General features: G+C 40.7%; 1 protein-coding gene across 5 annotated transcripts in view; it reads left to right on the forward strand.

The window, feature by feature from the left end:
• ZNF521 (zinc finger protein 521) overlaps positions 1-24,276 on the forward strand; it is a 268,204-nt gene that overhangs the window by 225,661 nt on the left and 18,267 nt on the right. For 3 of the 5 annotated variants that reach the window (XM_084619958.1, XM_084619956.1, XM_084619957.1), the window contains 3 exons: positions 4,086-4,151; positions 13,074-13,205; positions 15,937-16,052. In XM_084619958.1, the coding sequence (XP_084476084.1) occupies positions 4,086-4,151; positions 13,074-13,205; positions 15,937-16,052 (314 nt within the window). The remainder of the gene's footprint in view (positions 1-4,085; positions 4,152-13,073; positions 13,206-15,936; positions 16,053-24,276) is intronic. The other 2 variants (XM_084619959.1, XM_084619960.1) reach the window with 1 other exon arrangement.

Below are 24,276 nucleotides of genomic sequence, written 5' to 3' on the forward strand. Positions count from 1 at the left end.
GGTGTACTTACCGTAACACTGTTACGATAACTAGTACATTTGTGTTTCTGTTATGATGGGAGTACTGTTGTAGTGAGACTTATCCACTGTTGCTGCTGCTTCTCAGCAGTGTTAATTATACTTTAGGCTCATGTAGGGTGCATATGGAAACACAAAAATAAGTGATCGGGGACTAGAACAGTTTTGCTTTCATTTGTTGTGACAATGGCACATCTACTATGAAACACACACACAGAGGCTAACGTACCTTATCTGTAATGAGGTCATGTCCCATGATGTATATTAAACATCACTAACTAGTCCCCTGCTTATCCAAAACCTCATTTATCTGAATTAATTTTGTGTCCCCCATTTCATTCAGCTAAACAAGGTTTCACAGTGTTTCCAACTCACAGTTTTATCATGAGTCTCATGATATGTAGTGTTTTGCTTAAAGCCTAGTCCCTGGAGTCATATGAATACATGAGAATCTCAGCTTTCATTTAGAAAAAAACAAAGAGGGGGGACAAATTTCTAGTCCTTGCAGTTACAGAGAAAGGCTGGAAAATCTGATACTTAAAAATGCCAAATCCACAAAGCAAAGAATTCAACATGAATTATTGTTTTAAAATCTTATGATTTTTAAGCCCATCTCATGATTTTGGGAGCCTGACTCATGATTTTTGAGTGTTTGGTGTTGGCAATACTGTTTTCACTGTAATGTGCCTTTTCATGTGTGTGTTTGACTCCTATGGATCGTCTGTCAGACTGTGGGGCAGTATGGGGTTTTGTAGCAAGGATCTCCATTCCCCCCCTCCCCCAGTGTACATGAGAGAGTGGAGAAGCACCCATTTATCCCCAGCCCCTTGTTATGCCTATAGATAGTTTAGTGGAGACTATGTATTGATTCCAGCCTCCAACTTTTGGAGATGCTGGATCACAGTAGTTGTGCAGTGGGTTAATGGTGTTTGATATAGTTTGTCGGATTCTTCCCCCCACCATTGCTAATGAATGCCGACTGCCTAGTTTAAACGAGAGCTAAATCCTATTTTGGCCAAGGCAGCTATGGAGAGCACAGATGCTGCCCACTGTGTCCTCTGCAAAAGGACTTCTGCCAACCAGGGAATGATTTCTCATGGTAGGACAAGAGGAAGTGCTGTGCAGTGCACTTTGCTGCTCTCCTGATCAGAAGCAAAGTACGATCCTATCTGCTGCCAGTTAGCACTTGCCGCTGAGTGCAGCATACTCACTAGCTGGCTGGGGAGTTAGTTGCCCACTGGGGAATGTGGTGCATGGGCCAATGAAGTAGCTGTCTGTCCTTCTTACTACTACTTGTGATTGCAATGGAGAGACCGTGTCCTGCTGCTTGCATGGGGAAGAAGAGGTTTCCAAACAATGTCTTCCCCCTCTTGTGCAGCAGAGGGTGGAATTTAGCTCCTACACACCAATGCTTAGGGCTAATACCTAAACAGTGGTTGGCAGGCTAAAGAAAAACATTGTGGTGCCATGCAGAATTCTCAAGGTTGGGAGCAGCCTTGGCACTTCCACTCCAGCCATCTAGTGTCTGGCCTGGTGAGGGTGGAAGCATAAGCTAACTGCATGGCTCTATGAGCATCACCTGCTAGATGATTGCATAGCATTAACAGGGGGCTGCAAGGAGCTGCGATGGCAGCAACATCTGAAAAGGGAGGGGGATGGGCAATATTTTTCAGTGAGATGGCCGTATGTCCGGGAGATGTCCCCGAATGCCAGTTCAGAGAAGGGAAGGGGCATGGTCCCACCCTGAGTAAGAACCCCATGTCTTTTTACCCCACAAGTGGTTTTGATTCCTCTTAGATCCTTCTTTGCTGTTTTCTCACCCCTTCTCCTTATTTAAATTAACAAGAAAAAGAAAAACTCGGTGGACCTTTTTGAAAATATGTGAGCCAACAAATGCAGTCTTGTAAGTTATTTATTAGAGTATTTCTCAGTCAAAGTTTAATGCCATATAGTGGTCAGCAAACTCTCTCTTGCTGTTACAGTCATGTTTTTCATATCACGTTTCAAATTTCCTCAGAGCATTAGAAGTGTTATTTGGTTTTGGTGTGATGTTAATCACCTCATAGTAGTTTAATGCCATACTACATTTTTCTCTGGCTCTACAAGTTTTACCCATAAGAGAGGATGTACATTGGCCTCAAAGACTGTACATTTATTTTTCTCATAACTGTGATGTATTTTTTTCCTTTGCTAATATATTTTGATGCGTTATAGTTGTAACCTGCTGTTCTCTTTAATTGCTTATTGTTATTAATTATGTAGCGGTAACATTGTCGGCTGCTTGAGCCATTTGGCTTTAAAAAAATGCATTTATCATTATTGCCATTGGAGCTGCAGTAAATTGCCAGACTTCTGTCCGGAGATGAATGCTTTTGAGCGTTTCTCCAATAAAATTTGAATGTGGATCAAATCAAGATTTTCTTTTGCATCTTCCCTTCCCTCCGACCCCCAGGGCTTCTCTGCCCTGTCCCCACTTCTCTTCTTTTCTTCCTTCTCCACCTCTTCTCCTCGAGCTTTTCTTGTCACATCTACTCTTCCTGCCTGTGGCTCCATTTTCCTTCTTCTTCTCTATTGGTTTTCCTTCTATGCCACCCCACCCTTTTACAGTGGCTCCTTGTTTTTCCCACTTACCTCTTCCCTTCCTCCTCCTGTCTACAGTATTCCCCCCCCATTCCCTAATCTTTACCTGCCTTTTCCTCTCTGCAGTCTTTTGTGTTCCTCCTCTTCTATGCTTTTTGTCCCCTCCAGTCCCCTCTCTGTTTATTTCTGTCTTTTTGGAGCTTCTTGGGTATTTCTTAAACTCCACTTCTTGGTAGGCAGAATATTGGGAAAAGATGACTGCTCTATGGAGGAGCTATAGTTTGGGTCCTAAATAAATATATATTTAAATAACGGCCAGCCTGAAGCCATAAATTCACAAAGATCACAAACACAGTGTACTACATATAGCATAAGAAAAAGTGAATCAGCCCTGATTATTGTATGTCTTTTCAAGAAACTGGGAAACTCTTCAATGCAGGGATCCCTTCAGTTTGTTTGGGGACAATTTTGCTCTCCAGTGTAAATCCATGTAGCCAATAGAGTAACATCAGATTTACAGTGTTGTAAGTGAGAACAGACTCTAGCCCTTTTTGTCAAGGGAGCCGAAAGCTGCCTATGTTACTGTATAATGGGATCAAATACAAAAATATGTGAAAGTTAAATCAAGCTGAAATTGAGCTTTCTCATATTTTCCTAAACAAAAAAATAGCAACTAAATTAGATGAAAAAAATACAAAGATTACACCTCATTAAGTGGAACTATATCATTTTAATAATATTCTGAACAAGAAAAATTCTTCAAACTGGTTCAGTTGGGCTAGGAGAAAAGAGTCTAGTTTAAAAGCCCCGTTCCAGTGTAAATTAAGCACAGCTCTGAGGGCCTCAAGTGTCCTTTCCACATTTTTTTCTCCTATTTTTGTAGGGGAGAGGGTGGTGGAGAGGGCAGGAGGTTGAAGTTCTAAAACAGTATTCCAGCTACTGCTGTTCACTTCTTCAAAAGGTCCTTTACATGTGTAACAAGAAGTCAGTAAGCAACAGTTCTCATACTGCATTCAGCTTTGAAAAAAAATTGTCAACAGTGCCTGGCTTTTCATATAATTAAATAGCAGGAAGTGTAATACTTTTCATTCTAGGTATCTCTAATGTTCAGAAATGCAAAGAAGTCCTGTTCTAGTCTATCTCTCTCTCTCTCTCTCAGAGGAAGCAGGCTGTTCTTAGCATCGTGGATAAACGGCTTTTCAGCATTTAGTGATTTTCTCCTTCAGACAACTAGTGGCTTTGTGCCAAAAAAAGAAGGCCCTGACCTTGCTATACACTCAGAACAAAAAATACCTGATGAGAGTTGTGTACGGTACATAGCTCGTGCTGCTAGTCCACTGCTGTGTGGAATTAATATTGACTATTCGACTGTCTCAGTGCTAGAAGATGTTTTCCCTGTAGACCTAACTTTACAACAGGTTGCGTTTAGTTTATGCTGCATGAAATATCCTCTTTCAATTTTACCAATTTGTGTTTTTTTTGTGCAGTACTCGAAGGTAGATATACCTGTACTTCCACCAGTTCCAGAAGTCCCAGACGGGTGGGCATTACTAGTAGGTATTTAACATCAAACAACAGAGAAAGCTACCTCTCCAAGCAGAAAGCATGAACAACAACAACAACAAAAAAATACATCCAACACAGCAAGAAAAAAAAAATCACATTTAAAATGAATGCACAATACTAAAAACCAAAAGTTTTTGACTTATATTACTCTGTTCTTAATTCTTCTGAATACAAATGTGACATTTTTATTAGTTTTTTTCCCCATGGTTTGATTAAATTGTTAATAAATACTTTGCCAGCCAGTCTCTGAACAGTTCGAATTATAATTTTATTTTACTATAGAAGGGTTGGTACAAGAAACTTTCTTTTCAGGGAGAAATATGGCCTCAGCACAGGATTGAGAACAAGGAATTGCAAAATTCTAATCTTGACTGACCCTGATTGTGTTATGGCCTTGTACAAATTATCTAGAGCCTGATCCTTCTCCAGCTAAATTTAGTGAGAGATTTTCCATTGTCTTCAATGGGAGAAGGATCAGTCATTTGCCGTGCCTCAGTTTAAAAGGCCTGACCTTGCAAATTTCTGAGTTATCTACTCACATGAACAGTTTCATGTAAACTAGGAGGACTGCTCATCTGAGTTAGTTACTCCAATGTGCAGGCATTTGCCAGATCAGTCTGTTTAAGTCTTTGGTTTATGCTCATAGAGCATTTTGGAGAGATAGTGTTAAGCTAGAAGTACATTTGAATGATTCATACTGCTACAACTAACTCAGAAACTACAGCTTTTTCTTAATGGTGCTTTTAATTTCTTCTAATAGCAAGGAGAAAACATTTTGAAAATTATTTGCAGAATATGCCATGTCACAGGAGGCTGCATAGCAATGATGTTGTGTAACCTTGTGATGTGTACATGCTATGTGATGCAACGCAGATTTAAAAAAAAAAAAAAAAACTAAATACCTTTTCCTGGTGCAGTTACAGACAAGAAGTAACAAATTGTGTCCCATAACATGGTGACTAACTCTGTTGCTGAATTCTTGAACTCTCTCCTAGTAGCCAGATGCCTGGAAAGGGCATTTGCTACATGGAAATCTTTCTTACTTGAGATGAAAATATGAGAGTTATTAAGAAGCTAGGACTGTTAGATATGCAATGAATCCTTTTTTATTTTAACCAACCTGATTGGTTAGGCATTTGGGGGTTTAATCAATGTACAGTGCTAAAGGCACTTGTAGTAAGAAGAATTCACTTACATGCAGCCAAAGTGAGTGCAACCAAGCAAAAAGGTGAACAGTTGGTGAAGTGAAATGCATCCCTTGCTTCAGACAGAAATACAGTGGAGTGAGAGATGCAGCAAACTAGCTTTCCCTTAAGCAGAGTTAATTTCAAAATCTGGCCCTGGAGAGATAGACTTTTTGCTTTAATTGAAGAGGTGGACTCTAGTGCTTGTTGCTCCATCAGCACCCTTCTCCTAGTGGCTGTTCCTCAAAGGTGCATTAGCAATACTCTACAAAAAGCTGCGTGTTCCTTAGCCATAGAGTAGGCCATATTGCACAATGCCTCTGGGAGCACTATTGGAGCTGAAGTGCCCCAGCACCACCATTTTACAGGGTCCAATGCACATGTTCTCTCCAGTACTGGTACAGCTCCAAGGGCCAACACAGTGGACGGGGAAGAGTCATAGCCTGGCCTTGCCCTGCCCTGCCTTTCTTCGCCCTATTTGGGAGGGCTAAGATTGCCTGTGTGACTCGTGGATGACAGGACTAGGATTTTGCATGACTGCTAAGCATGGGCATAAAATGGGGAAGGCTCCTTACATCTTTGCCCCAACTCCCTCCCATGTACCTACTCACAGGTAGGCACAATCTTGCCCTAAATATCCTCTTTTTTTTTATTTGAAAAGGGACGGGGAAATGTCACCCAAGATGGAACCATGCATGCTAGGTTTCCACACTGAACAAACTTTTTATGACCAAAGTCACAGACTCATTTAGAATTGGACTGAGAATAAATGCCCCCACCCCCCACTCCCACAGTGTGAGAAAAGTGGTCAGCTTTCCTGAATATGACAGGACATTCCTGATTGTAATTCTGTCGCCCACTCAGACCCTATGCTCCTAGCCTAGCAGAACAGGATGGGACTTCATTTAGACTTTTTATTAGACTTTTTTCAGTGGCAGTTCTTTCAGTGCTGTAAACATTTCCTTTCAGCAAATTCCAGCTGTATCCTTTGGCTTTAGTACATCTATTTCTTTATCACTTTACTCCTGTGCTTTTCAGAATTAACACCTTGGTGGATTGTGGTTTTTGTCTTGGGGCGGGTGGCATGATAATGCTTGAGAAATTAAAAATGACAGAAGCTCTATTTCAATCAGGGAGAAATGACAAACATGATGCTAGAATTCATCAGGCAATGTTCAGTTCAGCATCAAGTCTTTATAGAGTAATTGTGTCTTTAAGCAGGTGGAGAAAAGGCCTACCTGATATTTGAACACTAGAAGTTCTTTTTTATAGCAGGGGCTTAAGAATTACAGTTACTAGCTGGGTTTGAAATAGCAGTGAAATTATTTGTAACAAAACTCAGACACTTTTGTATTTGTGTAGCAGTTGTGAACTCTGCACATTGTCATTAAAAAAGAAGCACCAGTGACACAAATACGTAAACTAAGAAACAATTGGGTCAACATATGCATTGCAAATTACAATGCAGTACTGCTTATTTTTTTTACTCTATTTTTTAGTACAAGCTGTTGTAGCCAAGGGGTTAGCTTTGTCATCTGTGCCATTTCTTCGTTACTCCTTAGACCTCTGGCTTATAAATGTGTGCTGTGAAATTAACTCAGGGAAGAGGGGAAGCAAGGTGAAGGGGAAGAAATTGGTTTAGGGCATAGTTTGCTTGGTTAAAAAAGAAAACACACTGTAGCTGTACACACTTTTGAGCTGGAAAATTACAGGAACTTCAGGCCATTTGGTTCCTGTGTTTTATGCAGAGGGCAGAGTTTACTCCTGTTTTGATCAGGAGCTTTACCAGGAGGAGTTTATATCTTTGGACCTTAGCTGATGGATTCAGTCAAAGTAGGAGGCAGAAGGACCCTTCTGGACAGCCTGGAAGGTGAATGAGAGAGAGTCCTACTTATAAACTGATACAAATTGGTTTTCAGTGGTGGCTATAGTGTTGTTCGGACAATATAAGGGGGCCCCCAGTGGTTACCAACTTAACAACTGCATGTGAGTCAACCACTGAACAATTTGCTTGTAGCCACACTAGATTTTTGTTTTTATTGACAAGAAAAAAGCATAAACTTGGGACACACAGAGGCTGCTTCCCTTGTTTAAAGTTTATATTGAAATGTCACTGTCTTCAGTGAAATAAGTTCTGTGTGGAGTTCAGAACTTTGATGGGGTCTGAACTGCCAGAATGTTACAACTTTATCTGTTTTCTCTGGAATAAAAGTAACAAATTAGCAGATGTAGGTGTTGAATGGTAAGAGAGAGAATTTTTAGCAGATAGCCTACAGCTTTGAATGTGAGTGTATGTTCAGCTTCAAGATGGATTTTGTTGTTTGTTTTTATAGCTGGTTATCAAGTTAGCTGCTTAAGGTAATGGGCTGCACCTCAATTACAATCTGCTTACATCCATTGAAACATTTAATATTTGTGTAAATATTAAATATTTATATGAATATTACACACTTTTATTTGGAATTTATTCATGTTTACATTTATGTATCGTCTGAGTAAAGATTATAAACGGAAATAATTTACTTAGCCGGAAATTCTGCATGCGTCAAATTAAATTATCTTCCAACATTGGGTAAGCCATCCTCATTGATGTTGTTAGGCTTTAACCATGTCTTACCTCACACCTTAACCATGTAGGTGCACTTTTAAATCTCAGTTTTGTGATATACAGTGGGCACTTTGTTCTTAACTCCCTTATGGAGTTATTGGATCTATAACGTGAAGGACATACTGACTTGTTTTGCAATGTGCAACACCAGGGACTGCAAGGTACGGTTTTCCGTTTAATTTGGAAAAGTGTAGGTGTTATATTATAGGTTAATTTCTTTCTCATTGTTCAGCTAACTCGTTTGCACTGGAATGTATTTCCTATTCCTCCTCCTGATAGTTGGTGCTTTAATACCTGTGTTGCAAGCAATATTCTAAATTTAATCCATATAAGCGGTTGCCTAGAATTCCATAGCATTGCTTATTTCTTACCTATAACTCTTCATAAAAAATAGGGCTGTGCCAACCTATTATACCCTTAATAGAATATTCTAATGGTTATTAAATCAATTGACTCTGAATCTCACTTTAATAAATGAGTCAGACAGTATTTTCCAATTACTGTCAGCCGCCACCTTTCTAAAGAGCAGAAGATTATTTTGATTGAATTTTTTAAAGCTGTTCAGCACTTGCCGCCCCCCCCCCCACACACTCTCACTCGAAGTATAGCAGCTCTCTTGTGTGGGGAAGAAGACCTCATGGACTGTATTCTGACACTCCATTGCATTTCAGATTTATCCCAAATGTAAACTGAAAATGTGGCATTTGCCACTGGCCCTTTATTTTTATTAATGATATAATACTTTATGCACTGTTGTAGTGCTTTAGCAAATTGCCTGCTAAATAAGAGCCAGATTGTGGCTGGCCATGCACAATTATGTAAGAAGGCTCAAGAAATCTTTCCAACTCCCTTTTTCCCTACCTTATACCTCCACAAGGAGCGTCCACAACCCCAGCCTGTTCCTGTATACCAGAGGGAGATACAGCACTAGTGACACTTCTGAATTCTCCACAGGAAGCAGGGCAGGGCAGAGCAATGACCCAACCCTCCTCTGCACTACCTGTTACACCAAAACCAGTAGAAGTGGAGGGGGGCAGTGTTTGCACGTGCACACACACGCACTGCACCTGTGAAAGGCAGCGATCACCCTGATGTGAGCTCCCTTGGTGTTTCCAGAGGTCTTCTGTGTGTCTCAGCAGTCACTGTGCTAGAATGCCTCTAGGATCTAGCATTGATGCAGAGCCCCTCCTCTGTCATGGTAGTCTTATTAAAAGCCATAATTAGTCACTAATTAAGTAACCTCATAACACCCTTGAGAGTTAGGTAAAAACTACTATACCTGTTTTATTGATGGATAATCTAAAGCAGAGAGAATAACTGATTTGCCCAAGGCCACACAATAAGTCAGTAGCAGAGCTGGGAAACCCCAGAACTCTTGACTCCTAATCCAGTGCTATGTGCTAACTATGTTCCTTCCTCTTAAGTTTAAGTAATGCCCATCTCACATTCTTGAATTTAATAAGTGGAAATTTGCCATTTATTCCAGGCGTGGAGCACAGGGTGAGTTTTATGTCAAACTTGGAGTGAAAAAATTGTCCCATGTAAAGAAAATCCCAAAGCTGCAGACGTAGGAAGAAAACAAATTTGTTCATGTTTTAAATGTGATCTTTATAAATGTAAGGGCTAGGCACATTTATTTTTGAACAGAAAGCTTAGATTCTGCAGACATTGATGGTTCTTGCCTGGGGAAGTTACCCATTTGCCAGAGGTGAGTTGGTGAAGTGAACTTTTTAATCCCTTTTTATAAACCTTTAGGAAAATGAAATTAGCAATATAAAGCTGGCTAAGTAATTTTAATGTTTGTGACCAACAGATCTCAGGGATACTGGAAATATAACAGTCTTATTTTAACAGGGACCAACTGTTCTTGAACAAGTAAAAACACTGTATTAGCCAAAATTAGATATTCTTCAAATCAGAATTCATATCTTTCTACCTGTTTTGCCATGTTTAATTAAGATAATTATTGTGGACCAGGCAAGGAAAATTCCATAACCCCATTCCTGTTTGAATTTCTCTGTATCCCAGTATCTCAATTCAGGAATCCATATCCCCTTGGAATGTTTTGAGAAATTTCCCTTCAGGATGCTAGTGATATAGAATGACTAGCACCATTAATTTGCCAATGCTAACTCTGTGTTTCAAGGCTTGGCATTGATTATTTTCACCTTGATGGGTGAAAGAGCCAGGGATGAGCTCCCGCTGTCCCACATGCTGTGAGTCTGTACATCAGCATGGACAGGTTGACAAAGAAACTTCCCTCATCGGCTTGTTAGTGCATAATTGTCCATTATTGGGATTTTCTCTGAAATACCTGGTACTGGCCAGTATCGGAGAAAGGATACTGGCTAGGTGAATGGTTGGTCAGATCTAGTATGACAATACCTGTTTCCTAGTGTGGGAGGGATGGAGAATGCCAGTTCAGGATCTTCAGAAAGGGAAGCACCAGCTTTGTATGAGGCTGCTGAGTGTACGTTCTTCTTCAGCACCATCCACTGCTGGAGCCTGCCTATTTCTGAGAGAGTACCTTGTAAAACGTTCATCACACGTTATGACCATACCTCTTAATTATCCGGTATTGGGCAGGGTGCCCTGTATTTTGGCTACTGTTTCTGGCCCTGTCCTGCTGTGTTTACACAGCTGTCCTCCATCATGGTAGCCTTTGGGCTGGGACAGAGAGATCCTCTCTGGTCCTCTTGGTGGCTGAGTTCTGTGCATGCTGCTGCCTTTAAACAATTTTCCTCCTCCTCCAAACAGATGTTTTCTGGCTTCTTGCCCACCCTCGTGGTGATTAGATGCGGCAGGGCTTATCTTTGAACAGTGGTTACAGACTCTAAAGAGGGTTAGCAGTGTTGGCAGAAGGATGAAAAACCTAGGCAGCTTCTTGAGTATCCACTAAAACTGAGCATCCCCACTGAGGATGGAAGATGTTTTGGGGTCAATATTTATTAATTTATATACACTGATTTATAAAAGATGTCACACAGCTCAGATAGCCCTCTCCTTCCCCCCTTCCCAACTATGTACTAGGCTTCTGGATCAATTTTTGATAGAATACCAGGCACAGATCACAGTGTAGTTAGATACATGAAATTTGTGCACAAGCAAGTTATGATCTTCTGACCCTAGCATATATAGTCTCCCCAGGAAGACGAGCCATTTCAATACACTATGATCACTGTTTCAATGGGTGACGTTAGATAGGATAATTTAGCAGTGTTTTAATACAGGACTTCGTAAAGAACAAAAACAAATTGCTATGGGAAAAGCTAAAACTCTGCTTGTTGTTGTGTGCCTGGCTATCCCTGTGAATCCCTATCCTGCTGCATGATGACTGACAGGAAGGAAGAAGGGGAAAGAGAAGCATATAAGCAATAATTTTAAAGAGCCAGAATAGGACCAAAAGTTTCTATATTCACAGCTAAGTTAAAAACATGATTTTATCATGTTGGAAAAACAAAGTTATGTGCATGCCTATATTATTAATGCTGATTACTTAACTGAGAGAACCCCTAACATAAAGTGTAATCCTTATGGCTTTGTAGGTTTTGCTCTACACCTTCTCAATATGAATCTTCTCAATATGAAGAATTCATAAACCGTTTAGATAATTATATTCAAGAAGAATTTGCTACAGCTCCAAATACACAATGGATTTTTCCTCTTAGGAAATTTTAAAATTTAGAATGTCCTGAGTAGCTTAGTTATGCTTTATTCCCTGCCCCCCCCCCCCGCCAAATTCTTACCCTTACCCTTGCTTACACCAAGGCTGAATTTAGCCTTCAGAGAAATTCAGCCTAACAAAAACACCAGGCATACAACTGAAATTATTTCAGTTCTGGTTAGTTATTAAGGGTTAGGTTGAGAGACTGTGTGACACCACTCAGTTTACAGGTTCCATGACATGTTTTCTTTAAATTAATTCAAAGAATTTTCTAATAGAATTAAACAAACAAAAAAGCTTGTTTGTGTTATGTGTGTTCTATGCACTATCGACAGCAGTTACCAACCTGGCATGTTGGTCATTATGGTTACTAATCACTCTAGTCAGTGTTGTATTAAGCAGAAGGTAGACAGTTTGACATTTATATATTTGGGATAGAGAGAGGGCTTTCCTAAATCATTTTTTCACCTAAGAAATGTTGTAGAGATTAGTTGGTTGCCAAGCTGTGTGGTGTTGTTTGATTTTTAGTAATCAAATATTGTATTTACCTGCTGGATCAATGTTATTTGTGTAACACACTAGTGACATACAGAAGGACCTTTTCTAAGCTGTGCTGTGGGAATTGACCCCTCTGCAGAAGGTCTGGAAGCCTCATCTTACTTAGCAACTGTTTCTAAGTAGGACAGCCATTCACTGCCTGAAGCTAGGAGTGATGCCTGTGGAGGAAAGCATAGGGAACCTGTAGGTAGCAGTGGGAAGGGTTTTAAGGCCATGTGATACCACCAGGAAAGCCTATGTCAAGGAAGAGTGAGGGACTTCTGAGCATTTAGGAAACATAATGAGTAAAGGAAAAAAAAAATCTATGATTATCCAAAAGGGTGTTGAGAGCCTATAAAAATTGGTATGAGTTTGGTGGCTGTCTGCAAGAGAAACCAGGAGCTGGAGTGAGAAGGGAAAACTGGAGTGGGGAGTTATATAGGAGGTTATAAAACACTGGTTTGTGGTTGAAGCCTATGCATTGTCATGCTGGCTGCGAGGAATACCACTGAGAGGCAGCGTGGAAGAAGGATCATTTAAGCATACAATTCTCATCTTTGCTGATAGACGCCAAACATGTAATTCCTTGTGCACTCCTTTGGAAATATATGCATTTGTGATTGGGTGGGTTTGTTAGGGATGTATGTTCCCTGTCTCAGAGCTAGTTTCTTAGTGAAATCTGATACATCTGCATTTCTATCCAATGACAATTATATGTACCAAATCTTTGGCTTTGTATGTTGTTTATGCTCTTAAACCTTGCAGATGAAGAACATTTCAGAAGCCATAGATTTTAGGGGCAGCAGGTTTATCAGGACTAGATAAACAAAAAACTGTTCAGTCCATAGATCATATTGGACTTGGCACTTCGTAATATCCATGATGAATTTCACCTTCCTTTTGATTTCTCCACCAGACGAAGGATTGAACCATGAATGTAAACTCTGCAATCAAACATTTGACTCTCCTGCCAAACTTCAGTGCCACCTGATAGAACACAGCTTTGAAGGAATGGGGGGCACCTTCAAATGTCCAGTCTGCTTTACAGGTAGGCGGATGGGATCAGTACATTCCCTGTAATGCCTTTAGCCTATGCATACAGAGCTTTCATTTATATGGCCCTCAGTATTTATGTCATGTTATGACTTTAGGTCAGTTTTGAGATGCAATATTAGACTTGTGCTCATTAGTAATATTGATTAGAAACTGTTTAAAAAATCAGGCTTGATGGAAGGTCAGGCATGCATCTACGTGAATTGCATTTCAAAGTTATTTATCAGAACTTTGTATTTTTAGAATTGGAAAACTGATTGTTACATTCATACACCTCGGTGTCGTCACTGTCATGTTCTAAACTTGCCAAGGGGGAAAATGACCATCAATACATGCTGTCCAATTATAGAAAATGTGGTAAATGAGAGCAGAACTTGGGTAAGGAGTGCTGGCTTTGGCCCAGAAAGCATGCTGCAGTGTTCTCCTTTGGACCAACAGTAATGCTCCCGTTTAATTTAGTTGTTGGCACTAGAAAAGGAGAACCTTCATAATTTGCTTTTGGGGAAATTTTGCACTCCTTACACAGGGCCAAGTTCTGCTGTCAGTGACATAGGTCTAAATCTAGTTTTAGTTCCTCTCAGGTCAATAGATATGCATTGGTATAAACCCAGCTGAGAGAGTGGCTTGGCCTAGAAGGACTAAGGAGTACAAGATTTGACCTATAATGAGGCACATAAAAATGGTGGATAAAACTTACCCCCAATTGTTCTTAAAAATGAGAACACATTCAAAGGATGCACACAGACTTTTTTTTTAAAGGGCAATAGGCCTTTTTTTTTAGCAGACTGTTTTATAAAATTACACCCTAAAACACAAGTGTTAATAGGTATCATAAATGCATAATTTGCTTATAAAATGAAAATCTGAGACTGTTGCAGAACTATAGGAAAACATGATAAAACACACTTAGGGTATTCTTCTATCAATAGCATGCTAATCTTGGAAGCCATTCAAGGTTTCTGTTTTCCATTAATATGCTTTAAGCCTGTGCATTGATAGGCAAATAGACCGCTTAATACCTTCATTTTATTCCTCTTTGTTTGGCAGCTCCCCTCCCAATAAAACTTAAGTACACCCTGCAAAAGAAAATTAAAGTTGAATTTTTCTTCTTGCAGATAGAGTGGCTGGCACTGATTATTACCTCACTTTATTCAGGTTACATATTCTTGTTGAATTATACAATTTAAAAACATATAGTTCATTTTCACTGCACAGCTTGCCATAGTCCTGTCTGAGTCTGTGTATAGTTCTGCCTTCAACAGTTTGCCTGTTAGGCATCTGCGTTCAATAATTCTTTCAGTGAGGTAGTTCTTTGTCTTTTGGTTTTATTATTGATTGTATGGGGGTTTTTTCCTTGGCTTTGTGTACACATATGTAAAGAGTTGATTTTCTTTTACTCTAATATTGTGTGTCTAAGGATTCCAAGAGTTTAATGACAACAAGTTTGGGGGGTGTTTTATGCAGTATACAAACTAGCATCTGTAAAGGGTCTCCACTGGTGATTCGCCACGTGAGCAAGATCCCTGATAAAAAAAATAATCTTTTAATGTTTGAGCCAGTAGCCTTGGAAAATGTGTTAAGGAGTATGGAGATAAGTCAATTCCAATCTGTGTGAAACCTTTTTTCCTTTTCGCTGATGGGGTAAATAGACACAGAGCATTAATCGTAAACAATGGTGGTTTTTTAGCAATGTGCTATTAAATTATTTCAGTATGTCTTGCTAGAATATTAACAAGAACTAAAAATCACCAATATACGTTTTATATGGAAAATGGAATCTTAGCAGTTTTTTTAAGATAATGAGAAATGTGATTAAAATGTATGACTCACAAGAACAATATTCTAATATTTTTTGTTGCCTTGCAATTAGAATAATTTTAATGATTAGGAGTGGAGTCAAAGTCAAATGCCAGCATCTTTAATAAATCCTTTTTCTGCCTATACAGATTAATATTGTAGATGCAAACTTTTTTAGGTCACAGTGCACCAGGCATCCATCAGAAGTCAGTGCTGCCAACCCAAACACTGCCTCTGGCATATACAATTTAATTATTAATAGTATGTCTCCTAGGTAAACTGTTACACAGTCTTAGGGCCTTGTTTTGTAGTCATTAAAATTGAACATGTTTATATTATTGAAACCCTTGCATTCAGTGTGTAGGCAGAGCTGATCTTAAAGTATCCAAAGAGAATTTACCTGCAGTTCTGTTTCACATTCATAGACATTGCCACACTGTAGCTGTGGGATATAATTTTTAGCATGAACACATTTAAATACAGAGCTGTTTGTTAGCTTTAACTTTAGGCAAATACAGTAAGCGGGGCTTTGGAACCTACGCTTTCCAGACCTGTTGGTTGCTAGGAAATAAGTTTCATGTGTGTTCATTTTCAAGATAGTATGCTTGGTGACCTTCAGTTCATTTTAAAATAATTTGTAAGAGAAAATGGCATTTCTAAATCTTTATATTTGAACTATATTGATTGTTCTGGGGGGGTCTCTTTGCCAGACATTTAGTACAATGCCTTTTAAAAAAAATTGCGACCTCACTGTGTAGATGAATAGTGTTGGTTGCGCCTATTAGTGCAACAGTATAATGTGAAATTACAGTGTACCAGCTTAATTCTACCTCTTGGAACTACTGTGCATTAATGGCGAAATGCTTACAAATGACTTTCCACTTGTGAAATTAAATAATGAAAAGCTCACTGTTGTTTTAACATTTCAGTGTTTGTTCAAGCAAACAAATTGCAGCAGCATATTTTCTCAGCCCATGGACAAGAAGACAAGATCTACGACTGCACGCAGTGTCCGCAGAAGTTCTTCTTCCAAACAGAGCTGCAGGTACCATATTCATGAAGATTCATGGGCTGTAGCAGTACTGAACAAATGTGTTCTGTAGCTGGGCTCATTGCATTCCTTGCTCTTCAGTATGGGTTGGGGGGAGCCAGAGGAAGGAATAACAGAGAGCACAAAAAACCTCGTGTATAACTCACATGAGTAGCATTTCATGCCACTTGTAAGAGCTATCAGTAACAGAGCATCTGACTTGCTAGTTTAAACCTAGACAGTAGGGGCAACCATTGGACTCCTGCTGCGTAGTTTGGTGGAGATTAAGAGTGTTTCAGAATTGGTGTTCTTGATATTTTAAGGGAGGAAAGGAGAGAAATGAGCAGCTTACATTCCTATTTAGCACCCAAAACAGCCAGTGAATAGAAGAATGAAAATGAAGCCTGTGTGTTCTTCTCCTTCTGGCAGTCAGCGAGAAAGAGCTAGCATAAGAAGGTGGGAATGAAAGAAGAGTAAGCTATAGAATGCAGTAGCGTACTGTACCCGTGTCCAGCTGCTAGTCAATCCACCCTCCCATAAATATTAAACTTCAGATAAAATTAGTTATATGAAGATTTCATTGTCTTCTACTTCTTGTACACTGTCTGAAGGGTCAGTAGAATTCTCTTATTGTTGGAGAAGAATAGGACAGGAGGAGGGGGGATAAATCTTGTATACCTTCTGAAAACAAGTTTCGGTCAAAGAATGCCTGGTTATATGCTAATTTAGCTGCTCTCTTTCTCTTGGAAAGGATCATTACATTGCTAGTACTCCTGAAATGACTTGTCACATTTAGAAAGATCAGAAGAATAGAGTACCAAATATTCATTAACGATTTTAATTCACGTTTGAATATTATCAGAAGAGTGTTTGGAAGTCAACCTTCCAGGATCTCCATTTGCTAAAACGGGTCAGTGCTGATGACATAAAGAAAATATATTTCTCCTGTAGTGTTATTTTTTACTCTGCATGTTCTTCTTTTGAAGAGTGTGGTGCAAAGCACTATACTGAAGGTGTTTATAGTTTTTATAACATGGACTGTTGTCTGTAAGAAGCTTAACTGAGCCTCCTCAATTTAGTTCACTTTTGACCAGAGCTAGATTTATCTTTGTCGTTTGAGATAAGAGGCGGGGGGGAGGGAGGGCGTGTGTGCTCATTTAGTATGTCAATTATTGTAATGTTAATGTATTTAAAACTTAATGCTAATACTCAGGATGACAGTATGAATTATTTCTTATGTGGGAAAAGAAATTAGATTTTGAGAGCTTACACTGGGCCTCAATATGTTGTATGAGAATTGGATATTGAGATCTATCAAGTTGTATTTCTCTTTTACGGTGGTGGGGGGAGGGGGGGTTGTGCCTGTACAGTTTAACCGTACTGTGTGTGAAACTGGAATGTCAGCCTTAATTTTCAGTTTCCCAACTTTTGCTGGAATCAGTCTAGGGACAGATAGGGGAAGGTGGCATTGTTCTGGTTTTGGCAAAGCCTCTGATTTAGCCCCAGACACGAGCACTCTCTTCCCTTCATGTCCAGGTCAAACCATCTTCACTTCCATCCTTGGACAATGCTGCCTTTCTAATTATTAATCTAATAACTGGCATAGCTTCTATAGCCTTCACAGAAAAACACAGACCTTAATTTTAATAATCTCAACAGACCTTTCTTCTCCCTCCCCTGCCAAAAGCATTCTTCTTTTGTTCAGAAACAGGTTTTAAAAGTCTTTGTTGCTCTGATGTGACTGGAAGAACCTGTTTTTAACTTTTTGGGGGATACTTTATTTCTCTAGAGGGGAAGGAGATCTAAAGCTTCTGTTATGGACTTAGAACAGTATGCTTGAAGAGGCCACCGGGTTACTAACTGGTACAGGTTTAAGGGTTCTACAGGATCCTAAAGCCTGTCTGTTATTTTTACACTTGTAAAATGAATTGAAATTGAAGAAATATTTAACTAAAACTATTTATTCATTTAAAACATAACACTTTAATAGTACTCGCATGCTTAATGCAGTCTGGATTTTTCAGAAATAACTTTTTAATATTTTTTAAATTAAAAATATCAATCTGAACATCAGATGAGCGAACAAGTTGCAAGCTAGACAGTCATAAAGCTGTATATACACCTCCCAGTATTAACGGCCTAAGAACTCCAGTACCTGAGATTTGAGTATATGACTATATTTGTCTGAATAACTATAACTAACATTTTTTATATCCATCACCCACAGTACTGAACTTTTAATTAATGAGAAAAGTGATAAATCTATCATTATTGTAGCCCAGTGCTGTATTATTAATAAAAGGAGATAAAACCTATTAAAAAGATTCCCCCTCCGCCCTTCCCTCCCTCCCCACCCCCCACCTCAGCCAGTTTCCCCTCCCTGGCATTGTTTTTTGCTGGACTGTTGGATTATGCCTAGCTGGCATTAGCCATTTGGATGGGCTTGCAAAACAATTTTTTGTGGCTTCCTAGTCCCCAACAAAGAAAGGTAACCAATTTGTGTCCACGGTTTTTGTGTTATGCCTATGGCCCGCCCAAGGTTGGCTCTAGGTTTATTGATGGTGGATGGGCAACAGGACACTCTGAGGCAGGTTAGCTGACTCATTTTAGATTGTTTAAATGTGTGTGGGGGGGGGTGCGGTCAGACCAGCCCCAGCCTCCAGTAGAAGTGCAGCACTGTTGCTTGTCCTGTGGTCTGTAAGTTTTTCAAGTGATAATTGTCAAAATAACTTGGGGTTCCTGGGCACTAGGCCCAGTCAGAAAGGATTTTGTGTGCATTCTGGGAATCATAGCATTTATTTAACACTTTGCAAACATTGTCTAATTAATTGACCCAGCCTTCCCAAGGGGTGGGTAAATACCCCCACTTTACAGGTATGGAAACTAAGGCAAGAAACAGGTGGCTAGGAGTCTTTGTTCCATACTCGTGGATTATGGCCTGGCCTCAGTTTTACATGCCTCTGCTGTCCCGCGTCTGCAGTACAGCAATGTCATTTACCTTAGGAAATTCCAGATAGTGGAGAACACTGCAGCTCATCTACTCAGCAACACTGACAACTGTGAGCACATCGAAATGACCCCTTCTCCCTACAAGGGCTTCCCATAGAATATCAAGTTAAATTCAAGGTCTCAGACCTTATCTTTGGGGTGCGCAATGGCCAGGCTCCTGCATATCTAAAAGATCACTTTCAAGAATGTTCTCACAAAGAAAAGGCTTTGCATTATTTTAAAAATGAAATCAGAGATTACCTCTGACCTTTCTAGTTCCCCAGAATCAAGGGATGAGGGAGTGGGGCACAGATGCTGGCTTTGTAGGCCCCATAGGCCAATATGCAGTGGGGAATAACTTGTCAGTTTTTAAAAGGAAACCTGTCTGAAATCCAATTAACATTAAAAGCTTTAGGCCAAAGTTTCCAAATTTAACGGCCTGTTTTTCAGAGGTCCTGAGTACCTGCAGTTAAAGTCAATGAAAGATGTAGGTCCTCAGCACCTCAGAAAATCAAGTCATAAGTGCCTAAAGTTAGGAACCTACATAAAAACACCTGATTGCCACAGATGTTAAACACCCACAGTCCCCATTAAGGTTGTGGCTAAGTACCTAAATAAGGACTCAAGTTTCAAAACATAGGCCCCAAATTTGAAAACGATGGCCTTAGCCTTTTGTAGGCAAGCAGAGTCAAGTTGTTAGAGCAGATGACAGGAAAACAGGAGAGCTGGGTTCTAGTACCAGGTGTGCTAACTTTCTGTGGGACCTTGAGCAAGTCACTTAACCACCCTATACCAAACTTTCTCCATCAGTAGAATGGGGATAGTAATACCTATATCACAAGGGTAGTGATTTGTTAATTACATTAGTGTTTGTGCTTTGAAGCCTTTGGATAGAGAGTGCTATGGCAATTTAAAATATTGTTATTGTTTATTATTCTTATTTTTTCTTCAGCATGCCTCAGAGTACAAACTCAACTGTAGAGCTGCTTTTAACAGGGGGCTGGATTTGGTATTTTTAGAATTTTTTTTTCCTTCTGGACTGTGTCCCTTCTCATATAGTCCCATTCTCTTCTGATGCTTGGAACTTCTGCCCAGAGAAAACAGAACGATCTTTGATTTTCATTGCAAACTTCTCTCCAAAAAGTCAAACAGACTTTTGCTTTGGACTCAAGAGAGATGCAATGGAAGTATAGAATCATAGAATATGAGGGTTGGAAGGGACCTCAGGAGGTCATCTAGTCCAACCCCTGCTCAAAGCAGGACCTATCCCCAATTTTTGCCCCAGATCCCAAATGGCCCCCTCAAGGATTGAACTCACAACCCTGGGTTTAGCAGGCCAATGCTCAAACCACTGAGCTATCCCTCCCACCCAAGGGAGTACTGAAGTACTCGCACTTCAGCTACTTAAGAAAATGTTTTCAAAGTATTTCTCCTCCAAGTCTTTTGCTTCAGTGTCAGAGAAAGTTTAAATACCAAAAATAAAATAAAAACTCCAAACCCACCAAACTTTGAATTCCCTTCCATGTTTCTTTCCCCATGAGGATTAAGGGGTTTTAAGCCATATTAGTCTTTCATACAGTAATACTTTTCTAAAGAAGAAATTTCTAGGTTTGGAGCATATGAGCCCAACCTTCTTTGATTGGCCTATTCAAATATAAACCCTCCCAGTCGGTAGTTCATTAGTTCATGAATATTTATAGCACACAATAAAATCCACCAAGCCTGATGTGTCACAGGTGCACGGTGACCATTTTGCTTTCACTAAGCAGTGCTTGAGAAAGATTAGAACAAGTGGGCTGAGTCTTACTTGTCTTATTATATACGTATTTGTACATATGTATACCGTGGTCACCCTTTGAAAACTTTCTGGTTTTTCCTTTGGTAATTTGAAATGTTACCTTACTATTTACAGTATTTCCTACACATTTCCTGCAGGGAATATTGCAAATATTGGGGTATTATTAGTCACATTCTAAAGCAATTGAAAAATGGTGATGGGCAAACATTTGGCGTATACAGATATTCAGACAGTCTTGATTGTTTTTGGATGGAATTGCAAAATTATTGGACAAGGAGAATGTAGTAGGTCAGAATTTTAGTAAAGCATCTCATGCTAAATCTCAGAAAGTCTTACCTAAAAATTAATACAAATTAGCTGAAGTAGGAAAACGGCAAATGGACTGATACTAGTTACAGTTTCTAAAATAGATGTCTAAATTACACCCACTACTCCTTGGGGAATTCTACACCAAAATTAAAAATTCTGTGCACAATATTTTAAAATTCAGTGTATTTTATTTCTCAATAAATAACTGTGGAGGCTCCAGCATGGTAGTGGGAAGCAAAGGCCATCACCCTGCAGATCCCGTCCCCACTGGGACGCTGACTCAGCGATGAGGCTGCAACCAACCCGCGCTAGGCTCATCGAGATAGCAAGCGAGAGGGACAGAGTGTCACATGCATGCCCAGCCCTTGCCCCTGATCTAGGTGTGGGGCAGGCAGGCTCAGCCCAGCATGATCCAAGTGTGGAAAGTCTTGGTGTCAGGTGAGAGGGTTCTGTGTGGGGCAATCTGGATGTGGGCAGCTTGGAGGAGGCTCAGGATGCAGGGGGAGTGGGGGTCTGGATGCACAGGGGCTTGGTGGAGGGTTCCAGATGAACGGGGACTGGAACACTGCAGGGGGGCCAGATGAAGGTGGTTGGAGCTCAGCAGTGAGGGGGTCTGGGTGTGATGGGATGGGGTTTGGTGGGAGGGTCTGACAATGGGGGGTTAGGGGGAGGGTCTGGGTGCTGTGGGGTGGAACTCCAGGTGCAACTGGTCGGGGCTCAGTGGCATGGAGGTCCGGAGGCAGGGGAGAGGGGCTCAGCAGGAGTCTGGATGCAGGGGGCTGGAGCTGGTTGGGCACATCTGAGAGACTCAGCGGGGTGGGAGGGGTCCAGGTGCTGGGAGATTGAGGTTTGGGGGGGCAGGTGCGGGGGGCTCGTTGGGGTGGTCCTCATAGGGGGTGTCATTGGGGTGGGGGTTCAAGTGTGGGGGACTCAGCAGGGGGTAGTCTGGGTGCAGTGGGGAATGGCTCAGTAGGGATCCAGTGCAGGGGCTGAGGCTCGATTGGGGGGGGTGTCCAGGTGCGGGGGGTTCTGGGTGAGGCTTGGCAGGAGGTCCGGATAAGGGGGCATCCAGATGTACGGTGGTTGGGCAGAGGGGGGACAGTGACCCCTCCCTCTGCGGTTGAGGAGTGATGTGAGTAGGAAGCAGGGGTGGAGGCGGGGAGCTTTCTACAGCCAAGGGAGATTTCTGGGGCTGGGTCTGACCTGACCCCAGCTACTCCTTGCAGGGGAAGAGGAGCTGAGCCTAGTGCAGGGTAGGAGCCACCATCTGCGTCATGTCCTCCCCCACTCACCCACCCCGCAGTGATTTACCTCTCTGCTGGCTCTTCAAATTATGTACCCATGCAGCTGGGGATGGGGAGGTGTGCATGACCGCTCTTGCATCTTCCCTTTGCTTCCCCATCAGAAGTCCTTTTTGTGCAGCAAAGCAAAAAAATCTGCTGGGGACATGAATTCTGTGCAAGCACAGTGGCACAGAATTCCCCCAGGAGTAACCCAAAGAATACCCATACAGAAAATATGTATGTGTTCTTACAAAACAGATAAAGTATAGGCACAAATAAATATATGCATGTACAACTTCCTGTATTATATAAACACACATATATTTTCTGCACACGATTTCCTCTTTGTCCCACATATGTCTGTTTTGCTTGTAAAACTTAGGCATCTGTTTTTGAAAATATGTCCCTAAATTGATGGAGACAAACAATTAGCTCATAGGCTGCATCTATTCCACTTGATGTACTTATATGTTCCAGATTACATGGTCAGATTCTGCAGAATCTAAGTTTTCATGTCAGATAAAGTTTCTGGACCCTGTGATTTCAAAGATAGTCTTCCTAACTTTAACTGAATATTAATCTATCCAGCATTGTCTTTTTTAATCTGCAAATGGAGTCTGAAACAATGTCTGTGAGAGTTGTAAGCTCCACTATTTCTCCAACCACTTAGCAGGTTTTAACTCTGAAACCTAATGATGGTGCGTTATATGTCAACATTAATGTCTTCATTGCTAATCATTTTAGCAGATGGGATGGGGAAGGGATAAGAGTGAAGCCTATGGAGGAAAACTGTAAACTGCTGCAGGAAGAAAAACGCGGAGAGACAAAAGAAGAAAAGAATAAGAGGCAGAGAGGGAGGAGAGAAACAGGAGCATGGGAAAGAGAGAGAAACAAAAGACAGAAATAGTAGTGGTCATGAAGTTGAGTATATTTTTCTGCTGAGGGATATTGATGGTAACAATAAGGCATGAATCAGAGAATAAATCATGAGAATAATAACTGAAATTTCAGTTATTACATAACAGCCAGGTTGTACCATCATAGTTCTTGTGAAATCCTCCTACTAACACCAGTGGGAGGTCTGCTGTGCATTGAGAGGGCTAAGTAGTACATTTATATCCTAACCCACAGATAATAATTAAAAACAGAATTCAGTTTTGTCCACAAAATCAGTTTTATCATCTGTGTCCTAAATGTTTCACTGTACACACCGCCATTAGTCAGATCGGTTGGTTAACATTCTCAGAGTAAGCGGAAGAAAATGATAGAAATAAGGGCTCTATTTGCATTTGAATAGTTTCCCTGGTAGCTCAGTTCAGTTCTCTTAATTGTCCATTCATTCATTTCTTGCTAATGTAGTTGATATCGGTGACTGATTTTCTATGCTAAACAGGAAGCACCACTTCTTCATTCTAGGACTCATTCCTTCCTACAACTGCCCTGCTGTTGGCTACCAATAGCTGCCATTCTATTATCTTTCATCTGGCCCAGAGCTGACAACAGATGGCCATCAGTGTGACTGTATGAAGCATCCAGCAATGGTGTACTGAAGAGTTTCCTGGCCAGTTCTGCAAACCTCCCTCCCTTCCTCCCTCCACATCTTGAATAAGCTCATCATTCCTGGCTCCACTCTCCACTGGCTCTGCAATTTTCCACACAGCGAAGGCAGAAGGCTGCCACTGAGCCACTGGAACTCTCCCATTCCAGACCTGCGTCTGACTCCCATGTCTGTGCATAGCACAGACAAAGTACAGGCACTGTCCAGCTGGTTCTGACCCTATAGGCTGCAGCAACCTGGGATGTGTTGCTGCTATTACATCACTGAGCGTGCCACCATTTGGGATCTGGCTCTTGAACCCAT

The sequence above is a fragment of the Lepidochelys olivacea genome (assembly GCF_965140295.1).
Source record: "Lepidochelys olivacea isolate rLepOli2 genome assembly, chromosome: 2".
Taxonomy (NCBI): Eukaryota; Metazoa; Chordata; order Testudines; family Cheloniidae; genus Lepidochelys; species Lepidochelys olivacea.